Source organism: Cheilinus undulatus, linkage group 17 (genome assembly GCF_018320785.1).
Source record: "Cheilinus undulatus linkage group 17, ASM1832078v1, whole genome shotgun sequence".
NCBI classification, from domain to species: domain Eukaryota; kingdom Metazoa; phylum Chordata; class Actinopteri; order Labriformes; family Labridae; genus Cheilinus; species Cheilinus undulatus.
The window spans coordinates 31,987,089-32,014,377 of NC_054881.1; the positions used below are offsets into that span (position 1 = coordinate 31,987,089).

At 39.8% G+C, this 27,289-nt stretch overlaps 1 protein-coding gene across 2 annotated transcripts in view; it reads right to left on the bottom strand.

Moving 5' to 3' along the window:
* Positions 1–1,215: 1,215 nt before the first annotated feature.
* dpysl2b (dihydropyrimidinase like 2b) overlaps positions 1,216–27,289 on the bottom strand; it is a 50,278-nt gene continuing 24,204 nt past the window's right edge. For both annotated transcript variants that reach the window (XM_041810712.1, XM_041810713.1), the window contains exons 3-14: positions 24,230–24,414; positions 22,654–22,818; positions 22,507–22,568; positions 17,378–17,458; positions 17,185–17,253; positions 14,692–14,812; positions 14,147–14,303; positions 13,887–14,028; positions 12,962–13,132; positions 8,406–8,585; positions 8,135–8,300; positions 1,216–6,111 (exon numbers count right to left, since the gene is read on the bottom strand). In XM_041810712.1, the coding sequence (XP_041666646.1) occupies positions 6,020–6,111; positions 8,135–8,300; positions 8,406–8,585; positions 12,962–13,132; positions 13,887–14,028; positions 14,147–14,303; positions 14,692–14,812; positions 17,185–17,253; positions 17,378–17,458; positions 22,507–22,568; positions 22,654–22,818; positions 24,230–24,414 (1,591 nt within the window). In that variant the 3' untranslated portion in view covers positions 1,216–6,019. The remainder of the gene's footprint in view (positions 6,112–8,134; positions 8,301–8,405; positions 8,586–12,961; positions 13,133–13,886; positions 14,029–14,146; positions 14,304–14,691; positions 14,813–17,184; positions 17,254–17,377; positions 17,459–22,506; positions 22,569–22,653; positions 22,819–24,229; positions 24,415–27,289) is intronic.

Sequence of the window (27,289 nt, forward strand, 5' to 3'; positions counted from 1 at the left end):
GGAGTCTCCTAACCTTGCAAAGTAGATGGATACGCCCATTTCCTTGTTTCTCACTGGTGAATCCATCTTGCAAAGCTCCCGTCTGAGCCATTTGGGCCCGGATAGAAAGTGACAGGACCAACCAGCGATGAGGGGCAGTACTTTCGGGTGTGGCAGAGTCGTGACGTAAGCAAGCAGCAACAAGAGGCCAGTGCCGTTATGGAGGAGGACATTAGAGTGTTTGCTGCTAAAGCGCCACTTTTATCAGAACTTGATGACATTTCTTCTTTAAAAGAAGAACAAAGAACCACATTGAGTTGTTTTCTTTTCAAAAACGACAAAAGTCATGTTCTGACATGTCTATATTCGCCATGGTTTGCATTATGCAGTTCTATATGGAGTTTATTCCTCAGATGTTCACGTCGGTAGCGGTGACGACGTCCCATGTTTTGTCGCTCTGATTGGCCCGTAGAGATGTGACAGACAGACGTTCATCCAATCACCCTCCGAGTTTTTTTTTCAAAGGCTCTGCCCTTTCATAGGTGTCTTGGTGGCCTCTCTCATTTGTCTCCTTCTTGCACCGTCACTCAGTTTGAGAGGAAGGTCTGATCTAGGCAGATTTACACATGTCCCATATCCCTCCAATTTCTTGATGATGGATTTAAGTGAACTCCTGGGAATGTTCAGTGCCTTTTCTCTGAGTTGCTTAGAGTGTTCTTTTGACTTTATGGTGCAATGGTAGCCAGGAATACTGGACCTTCCAGATACTACTAGAATGACTTAAAACACATTCACTGCACTCACTAATTGTGACACTACAAGCACCAATAGGCTGGAGGGGATGAATATCATTGCAGGCCAACTTTAGAGTAAGTCTTTGATGATTTTCCTGTGGCTTTCATGTCTTTTACTCAGTTTTAGACTGTGAAGAAAGAATCCTATCACAGCTGATAACAGATTTAAGTTTTCAGTCACCACAAAGGAGCTTCTGTGCAGAAGCCTGTCATTAATACGGTGAGAATATTAAGGATTTCGTGAAGTCAGTTTGAACTTTTGATGCATAAAATTCTTCCTACAAACCACATCACAAGTGGTCGTCTCCAGGCCAAACCAAACTGTCATCTCAAATAATGGCGTTTCTGTTTTGACTACAAATCTTTCTTCATGTTCCGTCTCTTGCTCTTATATATTTCATGACTTACAGACGGCCTCTTACACTAAACATGAAAGTCAGCCACAAAAGAGACACTGTTCCCTTTTTTTCTCTTTTTTTATTCTTTGAAGTTCTTGGGTTTTTTTTTTACATCACCATCCGTGGGATTTGACACTTCTTTTTCCACAGTGAGCAAGCATCCCAGAAACCCCACAGCCACCGAGACAAATACCATCACACGGTTTCACTTTCACAAAGGGAGGGTGGGGGGGTGCTTACAGAGGGGGGAACGAGAGGATTCAGAGGGGTAAGGAGGAGTTCAACATCAGCATTAGCAACCCTTAGAACAGAAGGAAGCTCCTCTCAGTCTGCAGCACATTGCGTACATACATATCACTCATATATCATTAGCATAATATGGCATAGAAAAGCGTCCAAGCTGACAGAGCATTAAAGGAGTATAAGTGTGTGTGATAGGAGAGGTATGGGACACGACGAGGGTTCTGTAACACCCATTAAGTGTGAAAATTAGGTATGTATGGCGAGGAGTCTGCAGGATTAAACAGAATAATTATAAAAGCTGTCTGTTGGCGAGTCTGTGTATGTGAATGTGCAGGCGCTTAGCTCCACTAATAGCACCGGGTCAGGATGAGTTGCTAATGGCAACCTCCAATCTGACAAGCGTTGCCATGACAAACAAAAAAGCAGAACCCTGTGCGAGTGGAGGGGGGCTGTCGCCGTGGTAACAGCCAGAAACAACAAAAGAGCCAAAGGAGGGAGGGAGAGGGGATGAATGAGAATTAGCAGGAGCAAGAGGGAAAGGGAGAGACAGAGGGAAAGTGAAAGGAAGGAAAAACACAAGTTACTCTCATGAGGGTGACGCCTGCTGCCAAACTATATTAGTGGACTTTACCCACAAAGATTCCCGCCTAAAATGAAAGTGACAGTGGTGAAAAATGTAGTGAAGGTCACATGATAGATGAGAAACTTTCTAATGACTAAAGTAATGGACAGGAGTGATCAAATGTCCCACTTCTGACTCGTTATGTGATGAGTAATTTGCTGTAGCGATCATATTTCAGCTCTCTCTTTTCATCTTTGACATGCATGTGTTACTTCCCTTCTGCTTTGGATTCTTTAAATATATTTACAATTTGATACACTGGCAGACTTTATCCTCTGGAGCAAGGGTCATCCACTACATTTATATACATGGGCCACATTTTGTTTGGTCAGACACCATGGGGGTCAGACTTCAAAATGAATACAATTTAAAAATGTTTTGGTCTAACATATTATTGTATTATTATTTGTTTTTCCTTCAGTTTTAAGGCATCAGAATAAAGATCAGCCCCTATGGCCTTTACTCTAGCCAGCCAAAAGGAAGCAATTGAGATATTTTAACATTTAATTTTCATGAAAAATGGCACGCACCAAGAGCCTGAAGTGGAAAGTTGACAGAAAAACTGAAGTTGAATCAGGTCTTGAATGATGAGTTTATCATGCATCGTGAAAATGGGTCAAACATAAGTCATTCCTGATGAGACTGTTTCAATATTGATCCTTTTTTTGCATTGATTTAATAGCTTTAGGGATATAAAGACAAAAAAATACCCTGAAAAACTTGTTTTTCTATGAAATATTCTTATAAGGGCCAGATGGGAAGCTTTGGGGGGGCCTGATGTGGCCCCCAGTTAATGATCACTGTTCTAGAGGCGTCCTGTTAGATCAGAGGGGGAAAACCAACAAGGTAATGTATAATTTCAGAATCTTTACATGTCTGTATGTGAATCATGCAGGGGCCAGTTACATAAAACATTGTTGCTTTCCACTAATTAAAACTAGACTATCCAGATGTAATCTTTTCTCTTTTCAAGACACCAAACAAGTATATTTCTCTTTCTCCCTAAGCAGATTTTTTCACTTACTGCCAGTAATGCATCATCTTTTGTGTTGAAACAAGATCTGCAGGCTGCATTTGGTCCCTGGGCCATAGTTTGGACACCCCTGCTGTAGAGAGTGAAAGCAAAGCCAGAGTAGAAGACATATTATCAGCAAAACTAAGTACCAATAATCAGCCAGGCTGTTAATGGGTCTACCCCTAGTTTCTTTTAGTGCTTTACCCTAAAATAAGTATCAGGCAAAGTCTGAGTGTGAGCCATTTGGTTACTCAAGCTATATTCTGAGGCCAATCTGCAGCATAATGAAAACACTTCTCACACAAATTTAGGGTCCACCAGCAAAGAGGGCATTCAGACTCCTGGCAAACAGGTACAACTAGCTAGCTCACAGAAATATCAACCAGCCTAATCAGGTGCGGTATCACAGCAAGGTTTGGAAAGTTGTCTATGCAGTTGAAATAAAAATGATGCAACTGATTCACGCTGCATGGAAAATAATAGGAGGTAAAGAATCACACATGCATGCAGACTATTTTTAATTTGCTTTCAGACAGGCTACTAAGATTGTAAATGATGAATCTTGTGTTTTACATCCAGAGAATGAACTGCTGTACTCTGGTAAGAGGTTCTGGGTTCCCCACCATGGTCCAAACAGGTTTAAACATTTGTTTATTTCTGTGTAAATACAGCTATTTAATAAGGCAGCTAGGGCAATGGACTGGACTGTGATTTCTCTTGCATTTTTACACTGCTACTCTGAGAACATAATGGTTTTTATATTCTAAGTTTTAACAGTAATTATCTATTGGTACTCAATGTCTGATGTCAGAGTGTTTCTAATAAGTAATCTACATGTTGTTGAGTGTTTTCTATGGCTGGAACATGGGTGAGGAGCCTAAGACAAATTTTTCACTCTGTGAGTCTTATCCTATCTTATTGTACTCTTGATTATGCATCACTTGTATTCTTCTTAAATTCAAATCAGACAACTTGCAACCCTCTTCATGCTATGAAACAGCAGCCAGCCTCAAGTGGACTGTCAAGGAATTGCAGGTTTCTGCATTTCTGCAGTTCCTTCATTTCACAATACCAGAGGCTGCTGCACGCCTGTGCTAATATTTCTGCAGGAGCTGTTTCTCATCATATAAGTCTAAAGAATGCAAGGTCAGTCTGACAAACAGCCTTACAGTTTTAATGTACATTTATGTAACTGGCCTCTGGCTAAGTCAGAGTTAGCGTGAGGCTTTTTGTGCTGTGTTGAGTAATAAGGAAAAAAAGGGGGACTGCAGGACTATGGTGATTGGTAGCCAAGACTTTGTTGACATAAGAACTAACAGAGGAAATCAGATGCTTGGCTTAATGAAAACCAGATCATTTAAAAAAGGAAGCACAGCTTATGAACGCTCCGCACGGCCTGGAGCGACATCACATCCACAACAGAAAATAGTGCAGCACAGGAGCCGGCTGTGCGTGTCCCATCCCTCACACATCAACACCGCACACTAGTCAGAAGTACATTAGCTCGTGTCTACTTTCAAGCGTAAATCAATAGTGCTCAGCCCTCGGGCACCTAGATACAGAATGACACTAAAAAGCAGTTTGACAACAAGTTAAAAACTCTAAAACATTAGAACATTTCAAGATATCGAGCGTTTTATCGTCTTTACAGGGCCTCTACAGACAGAACAGGCCCTATGAAAGCGCAAAATCTGGCACCTTTGAATCGGTTAATCCTGGCTATTTTACATCTCTTTTATCTTACATCCATCACTCAGCTCAAACAGAATAATAAAACAAGAAAACTCAACCTATCAGTACAACTTCTAAGGGTTTCAGGCACATAAAGAGTAGAAAGGAAAGGGGGATTGTGATGAGTAGAAAACGGTCACATTTGGAGGAGGAGGAAAACATTCTGTACGTAAATGCACTGCTTGGTGATGGACGGTTATCACGTGCTTCAATGAAAAACTTTGGACCTTTATGAGTCAAAGGAATGCAAAAAAAGCTTCAAAACGGGATGCTGCATACTTTAATGCACCTTCCTCAGACTTTTCAAACTTCTCCAAAAGGACGGCGTTAAGAGACGATAAGGCAAGGAGAGGTGAAACTTTCTCTTTCCTTCCTTAATCTCTCTTTTAATTCTCCTTCTTAACTATACCCCGATGCCTGGCTCTTTTTAATACCTGCCAAAGCTCCCTCTGCCTCACTGACTGTCAAGCAGCTGCCAATGGTGCAGTGTAGTTTCTTACTAAGACACAGGTGCAAACATTAAAGATAGCCATTACAGTGAGAGTTTACAACCCTTAAAAGCAATGCTGCTTCAGTTTTTAAATCAAAAGGCCGTCCTCATTTCATCTGGTAAATTTGGTATCAGTTGCCGCGATAGAAAGCACACAGTTCACAGAAAGCTTGCAGGAAGTTTTAAATAAAGGAAGGTGTAAGACTGTTCAACTTCAAGTGACCGACTGTTTGGCCTTCTTAAGAAAAGCAAGAAAAACGATCTTTGTTTTGTACCCATGCTCCATTTAAATTACTTCCAAAATGAAAACACAAAAAAGGAAATACAATGGACATCCTGCGTGAAAATTATCCACTTTTCCAACTGTAATAAATCAGTCTCTCAACCCCTCTATTAACACCAGTAAAACAGACATCAAAATCATACATGGTAGGGAAAATAATACAGTATAAAAAATCTAAATAATGTGATCAAAAGTGCTCAAATAAGGAGTGTTTTCATTTTTTTCCATCTTATGAGGCAGACCCTTTTTTTGTTGTTTTTGTTACTAATTGTGTCCTCTAGGTTCTGGTTTCAGGGTGGAGAGCGGTTACGTGAACAAGCTGCAAAGGAGGAGGTGAAAGTTCGAGGCTGACGGGTGTCCAGTTCGGCTCCAAGGCTCTCTGTGTGGTTTATCGACATCTCAGCTCCTTTTTGGACGTCCTTCCTCAAATCTTTGTTTCCTCCTCAGCAGCTCAGAGGGATGCTCTAACCCAGGCTGGTGATGTTTGCCCGGCCGCCTGGTGGAGCCACTATGCGCTGGGTGTTCCGGCGGGGAATGTTGTCGTCGATCTGGGCACCTGTGGGACGAGGCAGTCTGTTAGTCACACATTTTCTGAAAGCTGGATTAAAAGAGAGGGGGAGGGAACAGATTTTTCTGGTACTTGAGGGCATCGTGGACTGGCCAGGGGCACATATTTTTTGCCAGTAAAGCCTGAAAAAGTGAATTTTGCATAATATGTCCCCTTTAAACCATTTCTGTGTAGCTTTCACTGTATGCTTCCAGTCATTGTTTTGCTGTAAAATAAACCTCCTCCTAAGCTGTATTTCTCTTGCAGACTAAATAAGATTGTCCTCCAGGATTTTCCTTTATTTGGTGCTCTACCTTTACAAGCTTTCCAGAGCCGGCTGCCAAGAAGCATCCCCACAGCATGATGCTGCCACCACTGTGCTTCAAAGTGGGGATAGTGTGTTTTCTGATTGCCAAGAAGCAACATTTTGCTCTCATCATACTAAAGAACTGTCTTCCACTTGAACATGGAGTTTCATTTTGACATTAAAGAGGTTTTTGGTCAAAAAAGCCAAATTATATTGACCATGACTGATTCATAAAATCTATGAAATAGTAAAACATCCAGTGGGGTGAATCCTTTTATAGGCTTGGACAGTTTAAAACAAAGCACCTTATTCATTAAGTGCTTTACCACCTCAATTTTACCTTAAGTCAACAGCTAAAGTAGTAAATGTGTCTAAAAATGTCTTGAAATTCAAGATGGCTGATGGATGGCCACAAATGTGAGGCAGCTCTGGAATTTATTGAAACTCTAAGGAGCATTACTATTGTTAAAATCTTCATATATTGATTTTAGGTTTTATTTCAAATATTTTCTGTACTCATAAAAATTTCATGTGAACTTACTTTTTCTCTGTAAACTAATGATCAACCTGTAACTTGCATGTCTCATTTCCTGTCTCATGACAGAAAGTCAAAGACATACAACCTTCAAAACTTATATTCAAGAGTTTAACCCATTAAAGCCTGAAAACACAAAATATAGCCAGAAAATTCTAATTTTTTGGAACTGAAATGTTTAACTTTCTACTGAAATAAAAAAATCAAAATTTCTATAAAATTTTACATTTATGTTTTCTGTATCTCATTTGATACATTAGGTGTTTTTGGTAAATGATAATCCACTTGAGGGCATTTTTATTATTTATCAGATTTTATTCAGATTTTTTTTTTGGTAATTTATTCATCAGATTGATGCAGCACTGCATGATGCCCTCTCTAGTTGACATTTCTATAAATTGCCTGTAATTATAAAATTGACCTCACTATTTCTTGAAGATTTAAAAAACACCTTCTATTTCAAAAATTCATGCATTAAATGGTTTTTTTGGAGTTCCCACCAATACTCCTGAAGAGGAATATCAAATAAGAGGGTATACATAGCTCAAAAACATGATGGTAAAAGGCTGCTGGAAAAGAAAAACAGTAATTTTCACTGAACTGTAACAAATCAAACAGCCATAAGTAGTTTTAGCTCCTCAATCAAGATCTGTAGGTAAAACTGCAGACAGGCCATCATGATTGTCACATATTGCTTTGTATTATACATTGATTATACGCTTATTATTATTCTTTCAAGATCCAGTGAAACACAAAAATAAAAGCACATGACTAAAAAGATTAGGCCAGGGAAACACACTTGTGTATTTCCCCTCGGTTGAACTCTGTATCGATTTAATGGTAATAAGTCATCAGATGATCTTTTTCTGCTGAGTTTGTTCAGATGGATTTATTTGGTCAAAATTTCATTTGAAATGCTGCTGTGTCAGGCTCTGAAAGCATTTCATGAATGCTGCCCTTTATGCAGCTGCGTGCAGAGTGAAGATAATGGTGACCTTAGCATACCTTAGCTCAATTTATGAATGTCTGTGGAATGAAGAGCAGAGCAGGGATACTGGTACATAGAGCAGAAGACTGCATGTTCCTTTGTAAGTCTTGTTATGAGCCATTTTAACATGAGGAGACACTGATCCCTACATCTAATGAGTCATTGTTGTATTTTATTGTGTAGAACTGAGATTTGCGCTGACCAGATAGGCTGAATCCAGACTGGTGCAGGTTACGGACGGGCTGGTTTGGCTGCTTGGCAGGTGAGGTCTTTGCAGAGGAGGCGGGAGTCATAGTTTTCGGGGTCACTGACACCTCACAGACTGGACCATCATACAGTCCTCTGGGTACACCTCTCAGCTCAGCAAGCTGCATTCAAGAAAACAATAGCAACAGTTAAAAGAAGGGAAATGTGCCATTTGTTCACATGACGGGCTACTCTCCATGCATCCTAGAAGGGGACAAACATTGTACCCTGCTGCGAGCTTTTATCCTCTTGTACACGTAGTCAGGGAAAGGTTTACGGGCCATGTAGCGTCCCGAGCCCTCTGTGACGTGGAGGGTCCCTTCCTCCAAAACGATCTTGCCCTGGCTGATCACCACAAGAGGCCCACCACGTACTTCTGTGCCTTCAAAGATGTTGTACTCCACAGTCTGAAGAGAAAAACAGTTGAAGAAAGATTAAGCATGTGAATACTTCCTTAAGTCCAGTATGAATACATCTAAAAAAATGTATTCATCCATAAGCCCAGAAAGCCACCATTTCTTATGACCTTTAACTTTGCTGGTAAGCTCCAATATCTAAAATAGTTGACGCTTCTGGTAGGTTACACCAATTTTTAAGTATTATATGTAAGACAGGACAACACACATGCTAGCAAGTACACGGTTCCTATTACAAGAGATACATTCATATTTTATGGACTAGCACTAAAAGTATCGTAAGTATCTACATTCTTTGGATGGTTACTTGATTGTTATGCAATCTCTGTCATTTTTGCATTCTCATCCGTGACTTTGGATATGAATGTACACAGAATAGTCGGGGATTTTTACTGTGGGGTTTCAGAGATGCTGTAGATCTTGTCTTACAGCCACCCAGCTGTGCTCATGTGATGTTTTATTACAGCTGCTCATATCTCCTAACACCATTGTCAATGTATTAAATCATCCCAGATAAACCTTCAAAGCAGAGATTCATCTTCTGAAGCTGGTTTGGCTGATGTAACCTCAAGTCACTGCTCATTTTTATCTGAAAAACTGCTGATCGATGTGATAGATGGACTTTGAGCTTGTGTTCACACATGATTCTACTGTGAAAAATTGCCAGAACATTTGTGGATTAAAGTGCACTTGTGAAAGGAGCTTAACTGATTTACCTTGCAGAGAGTTTAAAGTGCCCCCCTTGGCTTCAAGTGTTAACCAGACTGTATGCCTCGGTTTTATGCTGCTACTAAAGACTCAATTTTGAGCTTTCGTAGAGTGTTTCCCACAGGAAGAATACACTGCCCTAAAAATAGAGCGCTGCTGTGATCTTCGGCTGACAACAGAACAGCAGGTACATGAGGGGTAACGCCAGAGGAGATTGGCAAAACAATCAGAGATGATGCTGTTTTTTCAGATGGATACATAAATAAAAGTAAACAGTATGTAATTAAATTCCTTGAGGGCATTTTTAAGATATTATATACAAGTAATATGGGGAATAGGGAATTTATATATCCAACTTGATTCCAGGGGGATTTTGTGCAGCATTTGAGGATATTACATTCTCTCAACGATGTATTTGTCCTTGACAGTAATGAGAAGTTAAAGCCAATCTTGAGCATTTGCAGGAGTGAAAAGTGGCATATTAAATTTACAAGCTTTACTGTAATTGAGTAGCTTTCAAGTGAAGTCTTTTAAGTATGTTTTAAAATCAGTAATTTTATTTTTTTGTTGGTATAATTTGGGTGAAATTTTTTGCACTTTTTAACATTTTACATTGCATCCATTACGGAGTAAAAACAATGCACAGCATGGACGTGGCTTCAGCTGACATGCCCACACCATCCTACAACCGATATTACTGCTTAGTTTTTCATGATTTTGAAGCTTAATGTTGTAGAGATGATTTTCATGACTGAAATTTGGCCTTGTGGTTCATATATACAACAAACCTAAAATACAGATTAATAGCACTTTACAGGGACTTTAAGTTTCAGTACAGCTGCCATCATTCATGGACAGTCACAGCTGCAACTCGTCAAGTGTCCCAGCTGCTACTAATCCTTGCTAATCCAGATCTCCTCACCTGATGTTGAACTCTTTTTTTTCACCATTACATTAACAGTTTGTGTGCTAGAACATTGTAAATCAGCTACTATAACTAAGAACATCCACATTGTGCTTCAAGAGCATCTCTGATAAGTGCATCCTCTAAAAATGCAGGTTGTTTCTTTCCTGTTCCTATTCTATCATCATACTCTTTCTTTCCTATGGCTACTCCTCTGTGTTCTCTCTACTCTGCCAACACAATGCATGTGAATCTGATGTTATGCAATTATGTAATTGGTTCCAGATTGATCGTTACCATCACCATAATCAATGTCAGATACAACTCAAAATGTGTGACGGGTTATCAGCAAGTATGCATGCCATTGCACCAGTATGACAGCATAACTGATGAGTTCCCCTCTAAATCCATTAGTCTGTGTTAAATAATAAAGTGGCAATAAATGACAGTAGCTGTTTGGTGCTTTCAGAGATCTTAATGATTATCAAATCTAGCAAAATCTTAGCTTTGAGGTTTTTTTTAACAAGGTGCACTTTTTTCCAAACTAAAATCCAAGAACACTTGTTTGCAGTCAATAATCAAATCAGAAAGAAAAAGTGTTACTAAACAGAGCTGGACAGACAAACTATCCCAAAACTTTGTTCCACAGCTTTCACTTGCACCGAGACTTAATAAAGCAAAGCAAAGCCATACAGAACAGGAATTGAAGGTGGAACAGATGCCTAAGTTCTCCAGCCAGAGGAAGGAAAAGAAGCCGAGGTTAGTGGTCTGGGTGTTTGGGTGTGCGTGAGTAAATGTGTGGGTCTACAGCTAGTGAGCAGACGTTGCCATGTGACAAATCTGGAAGCTGGATGACGACTCGCTCCTAAAGCTACTGGAGCTAAAGCTGAGGTCATGGCAATCTTGTGGACTCAAAATGCCTGAGATGAGATCACCAGTGGGCCAGACTACACTGTAACACACACATAACACACATCTGTTCATGCATACACACTCCAAATGAGCAGTTTCCCCCATGAACATAAATCCGTCATTTTCTGACTAAGCGGAATAAAAGGAAACCAAAGAACATGACGGGCTGCAGCAAACACATTCCGAGAACTTAGACACCAGCGATAGCCTCTCATTCACACACACACACACACACACTGATGCAGAGTGATCTGCCTGTTAACAATCAGAGTCGATGTGTTCCAGCTCTGTAACGGAGTTCAAGGATGACATCACTCCCTTGATGCTGTTTGAGGCCCACGCCCTGCTCAACAGTCAGGCAGCCAAACAAGTGGACTAAACCAGATGCTCAATTACATAAAAATGTAGTCTTATTTGTAGTAAATAATAAAGTAGTAGATTTTTTCTTTCTTATTTAAATCCAAGATATTTTTTAAGTTAAAAGAGTAGGTGTACCTAAGATTTTAAGTAGGTAAAAACAACTTCTTACAACCTGAGGAATGCTATTCTTCACACACTGATAGCTGAGGTTGCATACACACGTTTGATTATGGGTCCGTCTCTGTGTAGCCAGCATCAAAAGGCAGGTAGGCCATGAGATTCTTTGTTAAAGCTCCACAAAAAAATGTGCTCTAAAACTTTGTAAATAAGTAAAAATGCACAGCTTTAATGTTCTCCTTGTTGTGTTGTTGGCCTCTCACTGCACATGCACACTGGCATGCAGAGACGGTGAGCCATTATGCAGTTATCTGGGGGAAAAAACCTTTCCATGCAAATTGGCCTTTTTCATTAAGATCTAATGATGTCAATGGTAACAGCATGACATAAATACAGTAACGATTAAACTACTGTCTACAAGAGCACTGCAGTTTTTATGACACACAAACTTTCCACCTCTGTATGATTTAAAAATAAATGATGATAAATGATGTGTAAATAAGGTCTGAAAATATTACTTTGTCACTGCTATTACTAAGCCATAATCAGGAGTTTTATCAGTCTGACTCCCAGCTCTTTAGTGAACATGTTAATATTGCCTTTAATCAAACACACTGTCTGTTATTCTGAATATTCAACATGGGCAGGATTTACACACCTGTTGCAGGTGCAGGCAGGAGTGGATGGCACATGCTGGAGGAGAGTCCCATGCAGGGCTCTAGTTTTTGTAAACAGTTGAGGAAATCTCAATTTTCAAAAACATGGCGCTTTGTGTGGACTAGGTCTGATTGAAACTATGAGGAGCAAGAAAGGAGCCAGAGGGGACAAAGTAGGGCACTTTTTAATTAATTAACTTTATCAGTGAATGGTTAGATACACCACCAATGCAATCAGCCAAATGACAAATGGTAATCAGCTTGGTCTTTAATCAGTTGACCCTTGGTGTGTAGCACTTCCCAATCAGAGTAAGAATTTGAATTTTCTCTTCAGGGATTTATAAAGTCAGTCTTCTGTGCTTGATTCAATTTCAGATATTCATCCCTTAATTCAACCATAACTCACTGCATACAAAATTCAATGCAATACCTCAACTCTTATAGCAGTGGCTTCCAATCTGGGATCAGGGACTCCCAAGAGGGGTCGCCAAAGAGCTCCACTGGGCGTGGCAGGTCAGTCTACTCTAAGGTTGTAAAAATCAGTTTTGAAAATTTGAACTTAAGTACTTTAAACAGGAGTATAGTGGTAAGAATGTGAGTAGTCCTATTTTCTTGAGGTTTAACCAGTGGCAGTTGTTCAAATTTGTGTTCCCTCGTAAAAGCAAGACAGAGACAATGTAGTAAATGCACATATCACTTAAAGTTTTTACCGAGTTGTGGCTCTTAGCAGAGATGATCTTCGTGATGTCAGGGTCCCACAGCACCAAGTCAGCGTCTGAACCCACAGCGATACGACCCTTTCGGGGGTAGAGGTTGAAGATTTTGGCGGCGTTAGTGCTGGTCACTGCCACAAACTGGTTTTCATCCATCTTACCCGTCACCTGAAAAGAGGCAGAGCTTAGAGTGAGAGCAGTACAGGGGTCACTTTCCCACTGTCTTTTAGTCTTGCTTGTCTTGATCGTCTTTGTGTCTTTTACTTCTGTGCATGTTTAGGAGAATATAAAAGGTAATGAATTCACTGTATAATACTAAGAGTTGGCTATCAACAGGTCTGTTAGGGTGCACTTTTACACAGTAGCGCTTTGAGTAAATTCGCATGTCAGTAACAACAACATGAGGTAAAGTAAGGTATGAAAAGGTACAGTAAGGTATGAAAAGGTACAGTAAGGTAAGATAAGGTGGAGAAAGGTGAGGTAACTATATTTGTACATGTAGCTAGATTTGGCTTACAGTGAGTGAGACTGCCTCTTTTTATACTCACAATAAGCACAGGGTGGGACAAGATATGATAAAGTGCCAACAGTGCAATACGTAAAGGGCAACCTTAAGTTAAAACCTGTATACAGGCACATCTCAAAGAATTATAATATAATGTAAAAGTACATTTTAAACTTCCGTATATGCTTGATAAATTGCATACAAAGTGAAATGTTTCTGGACTTTTTTGTCTAAGAAAAAGGATTTAGGACAAAAATGCTGACCTTATGGAAAATTATGCTCATTTATGCATCATTACTTGGCTGAGGCTCCTTTTACTCAAATTACTGCATCAATGCAATGTTTGCATAAAGCTGATCAGTCTGTGGCACTGCTGGGGTCACATGAATTCTGATGCACCTGTATGTACATACGTACCACACACTTGTCCCAGATGATGGACATCCTCTCTTCAGTGCCGTTGACTCCTTCAGGGATCAAGCTGAAGTCATCTTTGCCCACAGCGCGCTGGGCCGTGTTAAAGGGACAGTGAGCACTTCCTGTCACCTGTAAATCACCACTACACAGCAAGGCAAGGTTTTAGAGAGAGGGAAGAAGGGGATTTTTGGTTTATATTAATTGCTGAAAAGTGTCAACAGCATATTTTTTCTGCTGTACATAAGTTTGGATGTTCTTACCAGGAGAGCAGGGAGTTGAGATAGTCTGGCGTGGTCGGGTCGGGGCTCAGGGGAGGGGACGTGACGTAGGCAGCTGCCTTGGCCCAGTTCTTGCTCCAGTAGTGAGAACCGTCTGTTCCCAAGCTTGCAGTGATTGGCTCTCCGTAGACAACAGTTCCTGAAAATCATGTTTCCTCATCACACAACATAAACTGATACTGGAGTTGTTTCATGCAGGTCAGTATATTTGTTCGATTTATTAATGTGTTTTTAGTTTTGTATGTGTGCAATTCTTCTTTGATGTTGAGATGTCTGCTTTTTGTTCAAATAAGACTGTTTGGAACCAAGCATTTAAAGTGATTTTCAGTTGGATGGTATTTTCTGACTGCAATTGCAAAAAACCACATACAACTATTATGTCAGTCAGAGTGGAGTAGTCTGGGGTTTTGTCTAAGTTCTTGTTTCTGTGGTTTCTAGTTTTTGGGAGACATCAAGATGGGGAGAATTTGTAAAGAATAACTGACTTTAACCATAGAAATAAAAAATCTTTGGTTTTGGAGTCTCACCTTTCTTCCTGGCCTGAGCGATGACATCAGCAGCACTCTTACTCATCACCTTAGTGATGTAGAGGGGACAGTTGGTCTGATTGGCTACAGTCACGGAGCGGTTCACAGCCTCAGCCTCCACCTGGAGAGGAGAGAAGATTTATTTTTGTTTAAGGTGTAATGATAACAGACAAGAATGACACTAGCTTATTCTTCCACATTCAGTGAAAAACCTATCTTTTCTAATGTCTCATGTCTTTCGCGCAAAACTCATCTTAAATGGTCAATTTAAATTAAAAAATGGTCAATTCTACCACCAGGGGGCTCTCAATCAAACAAAATATTCAACTGTCTACTTGTTTTTACTAAAACTGCTCTATAAAAGGTTTATTTACTAAATAGTAAAACACTGTTTTTGATTCATAGATTAATTTCTCATAATAAGAGAAAAGCAGTTAAAAGTGACCTTAGTGGTTTACTCTCTAAGCTACTCACAAAGCATTCTGGGATCACTCACATTAAGCAGATAGGCCACTTTTGAACGTTTTTCTCCCTCATTCTGTGTAAAACCATCCATTACAAGAAATACTGGTGTACTGTTCAGTAAAATCATTTCATGAAGTGCAGTGTAACAACAACTGAGCCACAGAGGTGGGCGGGGCAGAGCTGAGCTTTGGAAATTTCTGGTGGGGTCACAGCACTACAGGTAAGAGAGGATGGGACTTTTTGTTACATGGGTATACTCGGCAACAGAATGGCTGAGAATAACCTTGTTTGATTACAAGTAAGCAGCACAAAACATGACTTAGATACAGCAACAGAACAGCAGCTTCCAGTAGCCAAAGAATGTTAAACAAAGAGACAAAAAATGACTTCAGCAGTGGTCAATGTGGACTTCAAGATGTCAATTCAGAGGCTCTAAACTTGAAATCAGGAAATAAAATGACTACTGTGAAGTTTGTATGTTTTCAATTACAAGAAAAAAATGGACTCAAAGAAAATAATCTGTGGTTCATGCTTGATATTTTTTGGTCATGTTTAACCAATCAAAACCTCTAAAAAAGTTGCTATTTATGTTTGATAAGACATTTGAATAATATTTATGATAATATATTTTGTAAAATAACACAGATACAGTTAAATTAATTGGTTTTGCTGTTTTCTAAATAAAAAAAGTCATAAAAAGATATCATAATTCACACAAATGCTTCAGTTTGTCATTTAATCACTAACAGCTGACTTTGATGCCACTCAGGTTGTTCAGATTGAGTGAAACATTGATGCAGCCCTGCTTCTGCTGTAGGTACAGCGTGCACAGAAGAGGAGGTGTTTTGGTGTCAGTGGCTTTACTTTCACCTAAGTCCAAGAAGAAGAGAGAGCGAGAGAGATGCTCCAAAAATAAAACCGCTTGTTTCTGGCCAAAAGTGTGCCAAAATAACACAAAGTAAACCTGCAGACAGCCAATGAAGCCAGCGTTTGCTTTACTGACACAATACTCAGCTAAAACAGACCAGGATCATTTAGGTGCGCTTGTTTTGCTTCTTAGAGTCTACCAGACATGGAGAGGGGAAACTTTCTTGAATACACCACCCCTATCACACCTAATAAAAACGAAACCAAACACACAATATGTCACGTCAGAGATAATCGGCGTTTTTATGGTGTTTTTATTGATAAACTTTTGATTAAGTAATGTTTTTGGCTTTATGCAATTGCTCATTTCTTCACAAGAATCATACAAAATATTAACAAGACCTCCATCTCTAAAAAAAGTGATGTCAAGTGATGGGAAGATGTTAAGTACTATTCTTGATGTGGCTAAATCTATGTGCCAAGTGAAGTGAAATGGTTGTTTATTGCTGGTCGCTTCACATAGCAGTCATGCTAGCTGATCTTTAAAATTGAAATCTTGGCAACAAAACCAGAAAATAATTGTTCCCACAGCTCCCCCAATATCAGATTATGCTCTATTTTGCTTCTGTTTTCAATCCATGGCAACAAATAATAAGGTAAACTACTTACGCTGTCTTTGGCAGCTTTTATTGAAAAATGAGATTGAAGCATTGTGGATTTTCAGTGACAAATACTAACAAGATGCTCTAAGACAACAGAGCACTGTTGTCTTGGTTGTAAATCCTTTTGGACCATGTTACCCCTTCTCTAAATTATGTGTGAGAAAAACAGAAGCTTTAGTAGTAAACACAGCTGCTGTAAGTCATTCTTCATTATTCATTGACTGCTTTTTTGCAGATCCAGATGTTTATGAGAAACAGTGATTATTTATCTAAAGGACGTGCTCTAATCTGTAATGGCTCACTTGTTCCCAAATAGAATATCAGCATAAACATATGAAGGTGAGTCACCAACGGCTTCACTGTCAAACGACAAAGCAGCAAAGCCTATAGGAACAATGACCTCAGATACAAATGGACATGGTGCCAAAGTGAAAATAAACTTTTAACAGATAGATATTGAGTGAGTCGGGCAGTTGCTTTGGGCTACAGGTCTTTTTACCTCCTCAGGATGGCTCAACACGTGCCCCTCAGGACCGGAGATCCCTTGCTCTAGCATTCTGCGCTGCTCCTAAACACACAAGACAAATCTAAGTTGAAAAGCAAGATACTGAGTCATACATGACCAACTTTACTGTAAGGTCAATCTCTATTAAAGGTCATGGCTCTATCCTGCATAGAGTTAAAGGTCATACCTCAGCTACGATGTCTCCATTCTCAGCGTGGACCTGGGCAATGGCTCCAAGATCACGGATCACACTGAACACCTCGTACACCTGAAGCAAAGAAGAATATCAAGTTACAAATCACAGATGTAAGTAAGGAAGCTTTGACCCGGACACAGAGGCAGATTTTTTTTTAAAAGGCCAATGTGGTCGGGTGATTGTATGAATGAAAACTAACAGGTTAGGCTTCAGAAAGGCCTACATTTAAAGACCCTGTAAAGTGAGTGTATTTAGGTTTGTTGTATGACAAGTCTCTGTGTTACAAACTCCCAGGTCAAATTTCAGTCAGATAAAAAAAATCTCCAAGTTTATAAAATTAAGCTTGAAAATCATAAAAAAATGAGGCAGAAAAATCTGCTCTAGGGTGGTGTGGGTGTGTCTGTTGAATGAGATGAAGCCATGCCCACTCAATACGATCCGCTCAAATTTAAAAACATTCTACAATCACTCCCTTGACCTTACGTTGACCTTATGATCTGAGTGCAGCTGCCTGGCTCTGTGCCAGAGAAGAGACAAAGTCTGTTTTCTGGCTCAAATCTCTGTTATGATACTATAAATGATCCATAGGCCACTGTGGCTGATAGATTTGGCAAATTTACCTCACAATGAATAAAATACAGCATTTAACTGGCTATTAACTTTCAAAAAAGGCAGTAACATCAGCTAAAAACAGACTGTACTGAGATGAACTGCTCTGTGATTTTATATCGTAGTGTTAGAGGGCAGAGTCATTCCCCATTGTAAGCTGGTGACATCATCAGCCCACATATTTGCCCCTCAAATTAAACCAAGCCAGGAAAAAGGTGAAAAACTCACAGTCTAAATCCAAAATTCAGTCACATGTGGATCTACAGTCCCTAGAAAAAGTATGTGAACCCTTTCTGATTTCTTGGATTTCTGCATAAATTGGTCATCAAATGTGTTCCCATCTTCATCTAAGTCACAACAATAGACAAACGCAGTTTGCTAAAACTTATACTGCACAAATAATGATATGTTTTCATGTTTTTATTGAACAAAACATGTAAACATTCACAGTGCAGGGTGGAAAAAGTATGTGAACCCCTAGGCTAATGACTGGTTGACCCTCCACTGGCAGCAATAACCTCAACCAAACGTTTCCTGTACCTGCAGATCAGACCTGCACAACGGTCAGGAGGAATTTTGGACCATTCCTCTTTACAAAACTGTTTCAGTTCAGCAATATTCTTGGGATGTCTGGTGTGCATCGCTCTCTTGAGGTCATGCCACAGCATCTCAATCAAGTTGAGGTCAGGACTCTGACTGGGCCACTCAAGAAGGTGTATTTTCTTCTGTTGAAGCCATTCTGTTGTTGATTTACTTCTATGCTTTGGGTCATTGTCCTGTTGCATCACCCATCCTCTGTTGAGCTTCAGTTGGTGGACAGATGGTCTTAAGTTTTCCTGCAAAATGTCTTGATAAAATTGGGAATTCATTTTTTCGTCAATGACAGCAATCCGTCCAGGCCCTGAGGCAGCAAAGCAGCCCCAAACCATGATGGCCCCTCTACCATATTTCACAGTTGGGATGAGGTTTTGATGTTGGTGTCCTGTGCCTTTTTTTCTCCACACATAGCATTGTGTGTTCCTTCCAAACAACTCGATTTTGGTTTCATCTATGGACAGAATATTCTGCCAGTAGTGCTGTGGAACATCCAGGTGCTCTTTTATAAACTTCAAACATGCAGCAATGTGTTTTTTGGACAGCAGTGGCTTCCTCCATGGTGTCCTCCCATGAACTCCATTCTTGTTTAATGTTTTACTTATTGTAGATTTGTCAACACAAATGTTGGGATGTGCCAGAGATTTCTGTAAGTCTTTAGCTGACACTCTAGGAGTCTTCTTCATCTCATTAAGCATTCTGTGCTGTGTTCTTGCAGTCATCTTTACAGGACAACCACGCCTAGGGAGAGTAGCGACAGTGCTGAACCTTCTCCATTTGTAGACAGTCTTACTGTGGACACATGAACATCAAGACTTTTAGAGATATTTTTGTAACCCTTTCCAACTTCATGCAAGTCAACAATTCTTGATCGTAGGTCTTCTGAGAGCTCTTTCGTGCCAGGCATGGTTTAACATCAGGCAATGCTTCTTGAGAACAGCAAATTCAACACTGGTGTGTGTTTTTTATAGGGCAGGGCAGCTTTAACCAATACATCCAATCTCATCACATTGATTGGACTCCAGGTTGGCTGACTCCTGGCTCCAGTTAGCTCTTGGAGAAGTCATTAGCCTAGGGGTTCACATACTTTTTCCACCCTGCATTGTGAGTGTTTAAATGGTTTGATCAATAAAAACATGAAAACATATCATTTTTTGCATGGTATTAGTTTAAGCAAACTGTGTTTGTCTATTGTTGTGACTTAGATGAAGATGGGAACACATTTGATGACCAATTTATGCAGAAATCCAAGAAATCAGAAAGGGTTCACATACTTTTTCTAGCGACTGTAAGTGTTTTCACATGTTTACAGCAACTATATTCCAGTAGTCTAGTGTTTTAAGACACAAATTTGGATTTCACTTTACAGGGTCTTTAATACAACTGAAAAATGCACTGCTACATACATATAATATAGGATTGGTTGATTTTTTTTCATTAATTGAGACATCTTAGAGCCCAACTACATGTTGTAACAGCTCTGGAACTAGACAGTCAGTAGACAGTGACTCTACGTACTGATGTAGCTAAATGAAACATTGACCCTGATTTTCGCCAAGCTCATGACCCTCCCACCCTCTTCATCCACAGAAGGAAAACTGATGTTTCAAGTGACTCATCACCTCTGAGTTGCCAAAAAAGTAACGACAAAAAGCTGTAAAAGTCTGACAAGGGAGAAAATGAACTCAGACTGGCCTGAGAGAATTCCTAGAGCAGGTGCAAAGAGGAACACAGATCGGATTCAAAACAGCTTTCATGTGGGATTAAATCATTTTACCCATGAGTCACGAAGAGACTGGGATGGAGATGTGGCATCCATTAATTCTCCCAAGAGTCACACAGAGACAATCAGTGTGAAATGACATCTCGCCAAGACAAACAGACTCGCAGTGTGACTCTGACTGTGAGGGCAGGAGCCAGAATCACAGCTGTGATATCACATCTAAGATAGTATAACATCAGTCACTGAAGGCTGTTTTCCCTGCCTACTTGCTCTAGTTTTAAAGTTACCACTTTAAAGCTGATGTTGCAGGAATAATCAAACCTAATGTGATGTGAGCTTTTTTTTCTTATTTGTTTGTTTTACAGCATTTTGGCTGAGCTTTTATCCTCTCTGGGTAAATAGTGATCTAAGTGTTAATTTGGAAACTCCTACTCCTGCAGAAACCAGCTTTATCACCGTCTGCTGATCCCTTTATGTGGTGCCATGACTCACGTCCCACTGATGATCATTCTGCAGACTAGAATTACACATCTGATTTGGATTAACTCAAAGCAGCAAGTGTTGTGTTGAAGGATAATCCAAGTTTAATTAAATCTGGTGCAACGGAGGATGCATCTCAATGCTCTTTATCAGTACCGACTCTCTAGGGGGGTTCTCTTAATTCTGCAGAGTTTCCCCTGATTTCTATGCTTACTCCAGTCTTTAAAATTATACTTAATGGATTTTAGCTTAGTATAAGAGTTGCCTAGGTGGTTTTAGGGCCTGTGTCCTTGAAAGCCTGTTTCCATTCACACTGTTATTGTTAATGTTTTGGTGGGTTTTTTGGCGTTGGCCACCCGTCTTCTACAGAAAAATCCTATGGCCAATTTGTGGGTGCTCCCATCTTGTAGTGACCGCAATACCATCAGTAAAGCTGCTGATAAAAGTATCTTAATTTTGGTTATAATTCGCGTATCAGACATTGGTTGCATCAACAAGCTGGTGTGGATGGAGAAACAGTAAAAAAAGGTTGACTCTCTGGTACATAATCGTGTTTACGTACATTGGAATGTGTGGTTGTTTTACTCGCTAGCTAGCTTAACCTGAAACAGCTTTATCATTAGCATAAGCATATACAGTCATTTGCCCGATGTGCCATAACCCAGGGCAGAGACAAGCGCGATACATGTTAACACACGTGTGTATTGCTTGGTTGCCAAGGTCAAGCTACACGGCATTTATTTTGCCTAGGCCTTTTCAATCTTGGGACTACGCCTGGAGTCCATTGGTGGGTGTTTTTGGCCCACTGGACTGAAAAACAACTAGGGGTTCGTGGCAACTCTTTAGCAAGGACAGGCCATTTCATCCTCCCCACTCCCAAATTCTGGATGTAGTCTCTGATAAACCCAGCTCTGTCAGGGCAATCGCTGTCATCTTGGAGGATAGAGTTTGGTCTCAGACTGTCGAGAGGGATCGCCACTGGTAGCAGAATCTCATCTTGATATCTCTCCGCATTGAAATTGCCTCCAATGACAACAAGCCTCGTTGTTCCAGTGAGGGAGGTGCCACCCCACACCATCACACTGCCTCCACCAGAACATGTTTCTACATCGGTGTAGCAATCAGCATAGCATTCTCACAGCTTCTCCACACTTTGACCCTACAATCCAACTGCTGTAGGCAGAATGAGGTTTCATCACTAAACATACCAGGAGCCAATCAGGCACCTGATTGTCAGCACCTGGGGGTACCAGAAGCAATAAAAAAAACACCAGCTCTATTGCTTAAGTTTAGCAGTTCATTTTATCTTTCTAATCAGTATAGCTATTTGACCACTTGATTTTCTTTTTTATTTCAATGTATTTTATCAACTGTTGTTTTTGAAGTTGTTCTTCAGAAATACACCTTGAATGGACAGAATGGAAAAAGGGCTATAGTTTTCCCACTTGCGCTAAAGCTTCTCCTAAACCTAACACTGAGTCTATGACCTTACATTATTTTAAGTCTGATGTGATCTGCTCTGAAAAAAGAAGTTGCAGCACTGTTTTGATGTCATGCCCTGGTGAATGATCACTTTGTACTTTAGGACAAATCTGATCCTGAAACGTCACGGGGAATAAATCCTATAATTGAAATTGAGTTAAGAAAACTGTATGATTTGTTTTTCAGCAGTTCATTACATGATAGAGAATAGAAACAAGAGAACACATCCCACCTGAGCGTCAGTAAGCTGGAAAATATCCTTATAAGCCAGGTAGACCAGGAAAGAGTTGACCCCTAGAGCATAAAATGTCAGAGTTAAAACCATGAATGAAACAGTATTTCCATGTCATATGTGGCTTTATGCTGTGTGTGGTCGCACCGTGATCCTTCACCAGAGCCTCCATCTCTTCCTGGATCCCTTTGTGCCACTCGGTGATGTCGATGTGCAGCGAGTAGTCACAGCAGGACTTGCTGTCGGCCCACTCGCGCCACTGCTCGAAGGCTGAGATGAGACTGGCGCCGGGGTCAGGGAGCACATGGTCGACTGGAAACAAACACAGGGAACATTAGGTTTGAGCTCGATTTAGACTGATGTTTTTTGAGTCTGTTCTCTTAAGTTTCTTTTTCTCTTTTTAATATGTCCTCTGATATTTCAGCCACCAGGCATGCAGGACAGTTTCAAACCAGCCTGATCCTGTGGAGTCAGCATTAAACCTGAGGTGACAACATACGAGTCATCAGGGAGTGTTTGCTCTTCTGTGAGGGAGAGAGTTTAGTCGCTGAGTCAGCAGAGGGAAGGCCAGTATGACAGAGGAGCTTCATTTAGCTTTAATGCCTTTTTTACTCAAAGATAAACATCAGAGCAGAGACTTTTCTGAGTAGCCCTCTTCCAATGCTCAAGTGGGGCATGGCCAGATTCAAGGCTTGCCATAACCAATTATTTAGGGGTCACCAACTGGATATTACAGCGCATTCAGAGAGTATTCGGCCCCCTCTTCACTTTTATTCAACTTTGTTATGTTGCAACCTGATACTACAGTTGAAAAAATTATTTGTATTCTCATTATTATACACTCAGCACTAGAGCTGTGAAAAAATATCGATACGGCAAAAGATCACGATACTTTGACATCCGATATAATATCAATACTTCAACTCAATACCGATTTTTTGGTAAAAAACAAAAATTCATATTTTAGCCGAGTTTTTAGTAAAATATGACTTGCTCACACGTATGTGGGAGCACAAACATCAAGAAAATGCTGTTTGCAAGCTCTGTCTTGCTGCCGTGAAATATAGCGGGAACACCACCAACATATTGTGTGACTACATATACATCATCTCTATATTTTTCTTAGTTATCTGTGTAGAATATCGCAATATATCACAATATCATGATATCCTTGCAGCCGCTAGAGAGGCAGAGCAGCAACACTCACTACCCTTTTCTTCCTCTCCTCATCTTCGTCACTGACCAGTTGGAACCATTGCCCTAAAGGGTCCCAGACCCCAGGTTGGGTCCATTAGTTCAGAGTTTTGCTGACCTGAAAAACTTTGGAAAATATCCTAAAGAAACCCATGAAAAATACTTCTCACAGCTAAAAAATTTGCCGGTAATGTACATGAAACATTTGGCAAAAATAGAGATGTGAGAATAGGATGCATAACAAAGCCATTCTGCAGTATTTGCATGTCCAAAGGGAAAAGTTAATTGAGTCTGAATACTGTTGCTCATGAGTCGTCACAACAGATGGACGGTTTCAGATTTTGGCTCGGGCATGAACAGAGCTGGCCTCCTGCCTGTTCACATTTAGAAATTTTCAATTAAGCCAATCGGTGACTAAATAGTTGCTGCAGGAAAAGACACAGTGCAAATACAGCAGCCTCCAAAGTGTCTGAGAGAGAACGAGATATCAGAGTGCACAAACAGAGGGATCATTCTGCTGTTGACTTACTGATCATGGTGGTTCCTCCAGCCAGCGCTGCTTTGGTTCCCTGGTAGAAGTCGTCTGCAGACATCATACCTCGATCAGGCATCTGGAAACGTGTGTGCACATCAATGCCGCCCGGCAACAACATGCGGCCATGAGCATCGATGGTTTTTACCCCGCCGGGAACAATGAGATTCTCTCCGATTTGTCTGTGGAATATCAGAAAAATTCAAAACTAAGAGACACCAATTTAAGTATGAAATAAACAAACATATCTCTTTGCAGAAACAGTAGTTATAGAGCTGTTGTACAAGGTAAAAAATTTGATTTCTTAAAGTAGCTTTGATGACTTTTAACAGCGGCTTCTGGTTTATAAATTATCTTACCCAGACAACAATGAGCGCATAACAGTTTTTAAATTAATTTTTGCTTAAAAGTTTGTGTAGTTTCAACACTATACTAAAGTAATTTGATAAAGTGTCTATTTCAGGGTCCAATGACAGTAAATTGAAATTGATAACTGATAGAACATTGAAGTTGTCATGTTATTTATGTAGTTATTTCTCTATATGCCTATTTTTATGCATCTCTCACGAGCCTGTAGAGGGATTTTCTGCAAACCAGTAATTTCCACATACAAAGGCTGTGCCGCACTCCGCAGTGCCACAGTTTTGCCGTCACACACTAGAAGTGCCTAAAGAAGAAGCGCAGGCCGGATCAGCTAGACGCAAGAGGGCAGAGATCACAGGAGGACTGCAAGTTAACCCAGGAATAGTATGCCATTAGTGGATTATTTTGCCTTTTTGGGGTTGATTTGTTGCTCATACTGATGTGATTCCATGATTTTATTGATTTTGCCATGGGTGAGTACATTATTAAGTTAAAAAGTTAATGCTGGCTTAAAAGGATGTGTGGTTTCATGTAAAATTTTTTAGTTTCTTACCTCAAAAGTTAAATTTTCACAACGGCTACTACGTTGTAGCTCACTGACCTCCCAATGACCTTTTGCCTGTGCTGCAAGATGAGACGTAATGTTGATATAGCGATGATTTACGACCAGGAGCTTGCACATTGTGTTGTATTTTGATACTGTGCTAATTTTTCTAGCTGTTCGGATCGATCTGCTTTATGTGGATTAACGCTGTGTGGAAGTGGCGAGCGCTGTAAATAGACCTGCAGTGTATCTCCAACAAGGCAGAGTGGAGTGGGGCTATAGGGACGTGCTGGTGCCGGACTGGAGTGTGGGCAGTGGGACTGCTCTGATTGACAAGAGAGGAAGCGATGTGCTCAGCAGTACAATTCGCCGATGGAACACTGCACAGCAATTGTATGTGCAAAATGGAGGTAAGGGGTAAGATACACTAAGATTGTTTGCACCACACTAATAGTGTCGACTAAGCTCTTCTTTTGCAACTAATCCACTGAAGAATTTTCACTGATGAGAAACGGCCACCACAGTGTAGTTAGTGTGTGTTTTGCCACATGCCAAATGGCACATCAGTGGCTGTGGGCTAAATCACAACAGCACAATGGCAGTGAGATAGGAAAAAGAAAGAAGAAGAAACCGTTTTTGGGCCAAGAACTTGTTCATGCTGAGACATGCAGTGAACCTCACACCTGTCAGCACATTAGATAATTACTGGATGACTTTTAAATAACAAAAATTTCCTTTTTGTACGCCAAAAAGAGGTGAGCCTGAACTTTTTCTATGAGCTGATTTGTTTAAAGATAAGAAATGCTACTCGGATGTTTAACCTCGTACTATAAAATATAAAATAAGATTTCAATTCCCCACTGTTCCCCAATACTTCAGCTCACTTTCAGAGTTATTTTAAGTTATTTTAGATATAATAATGTATTTCTTTCTGATAGGAGACAAGGGGGGTGCATATGGAATGAAATTTGTGTCAGAAAGATTCAAATAAAACTTATTTGGTATCAAACAAAAATAAGCTTTGCAGAACAAAAAAAATGTGATCCTAGCAAGTAAAAGTTCACATCAAGAGCACAAATTCAAAATTGCAAATACATGAACAAATTATTAGTTTTTAAATTTTGAACATCCATCTTTTTGTTTACAGTTCCTGTTTTTTTTCTCTCTCAGTGATTAGACTTGCTCAAATTTCATTCCATACATGCATGGCAGCAGATAAAGATATTTGGCTATTAACCCTTTAAAACCTACAGGATCGCCAGTGCTTCCATTTGCATTTCAATAATTCTTTTCACATATAAAACCAGAGGAGTAATACTAACATATCACAAAGTCAGTGTGTTCCAGAGTACTGTTTCCTTCCAGAAATATCCTTCCTTCTTTTGCAGAAATGTAGTATAAAGCACACATCAATAAAAATATTTTACAATATAATTGTATAATTGTGATGTTTTCTTGCAGGTCATGAGTCGCACTAATTATTGTTTCAACACGGTCTTCTGCAAACACATGTACGCTCAAAAGTATCTGGCACATTTAGAGATTTGATTTCACTACTGTAAATAGTTTATTTTTTAAAAAGATGCTGTCTTTTTGCAAATGAGCACAATTTCATTTTATTTTCATTTTTGCCACAGTTTATAAAGATGAGTGTATTTCAAAAATGAAGTTATGACCATACTCAAAATCATTTCTTTGTGGGTTGAAATGATCTTGTGCCACCACAATTTTGAGGGATACAACTATGACTTCTCTGTATTTAGGAAAATGTGTTTTTTTTTCTTGTGTTTTTTGCACTTTTTTTGCACGTTTTTTGTTACTATGGACTTATCACATACATATCATTAAAATTTTGGTTCTAAGGGTTGTATTGATGTGTAGCCAATTCAGATACTTAAAAAAATCGCACTGCAGCATGTAAAAATGTAAAGATATGCAGGTCATAAAGGGTTAATGTCCTTTATTTTCTAAGCATGTTTTATTCTGAAGTAGGCCATACTTGGGTCCTATCAGTTCAGCAATCCATTATTGTTAATAAAAAGTTAATCTAAGGATATAGGAACAACTGAACTAAGTGGAGACGATCATAGGTCAAAGGTCAAGATCATCGTGCCTTATTTTTTGCTTGTGGATGGGATATTTTACAAATG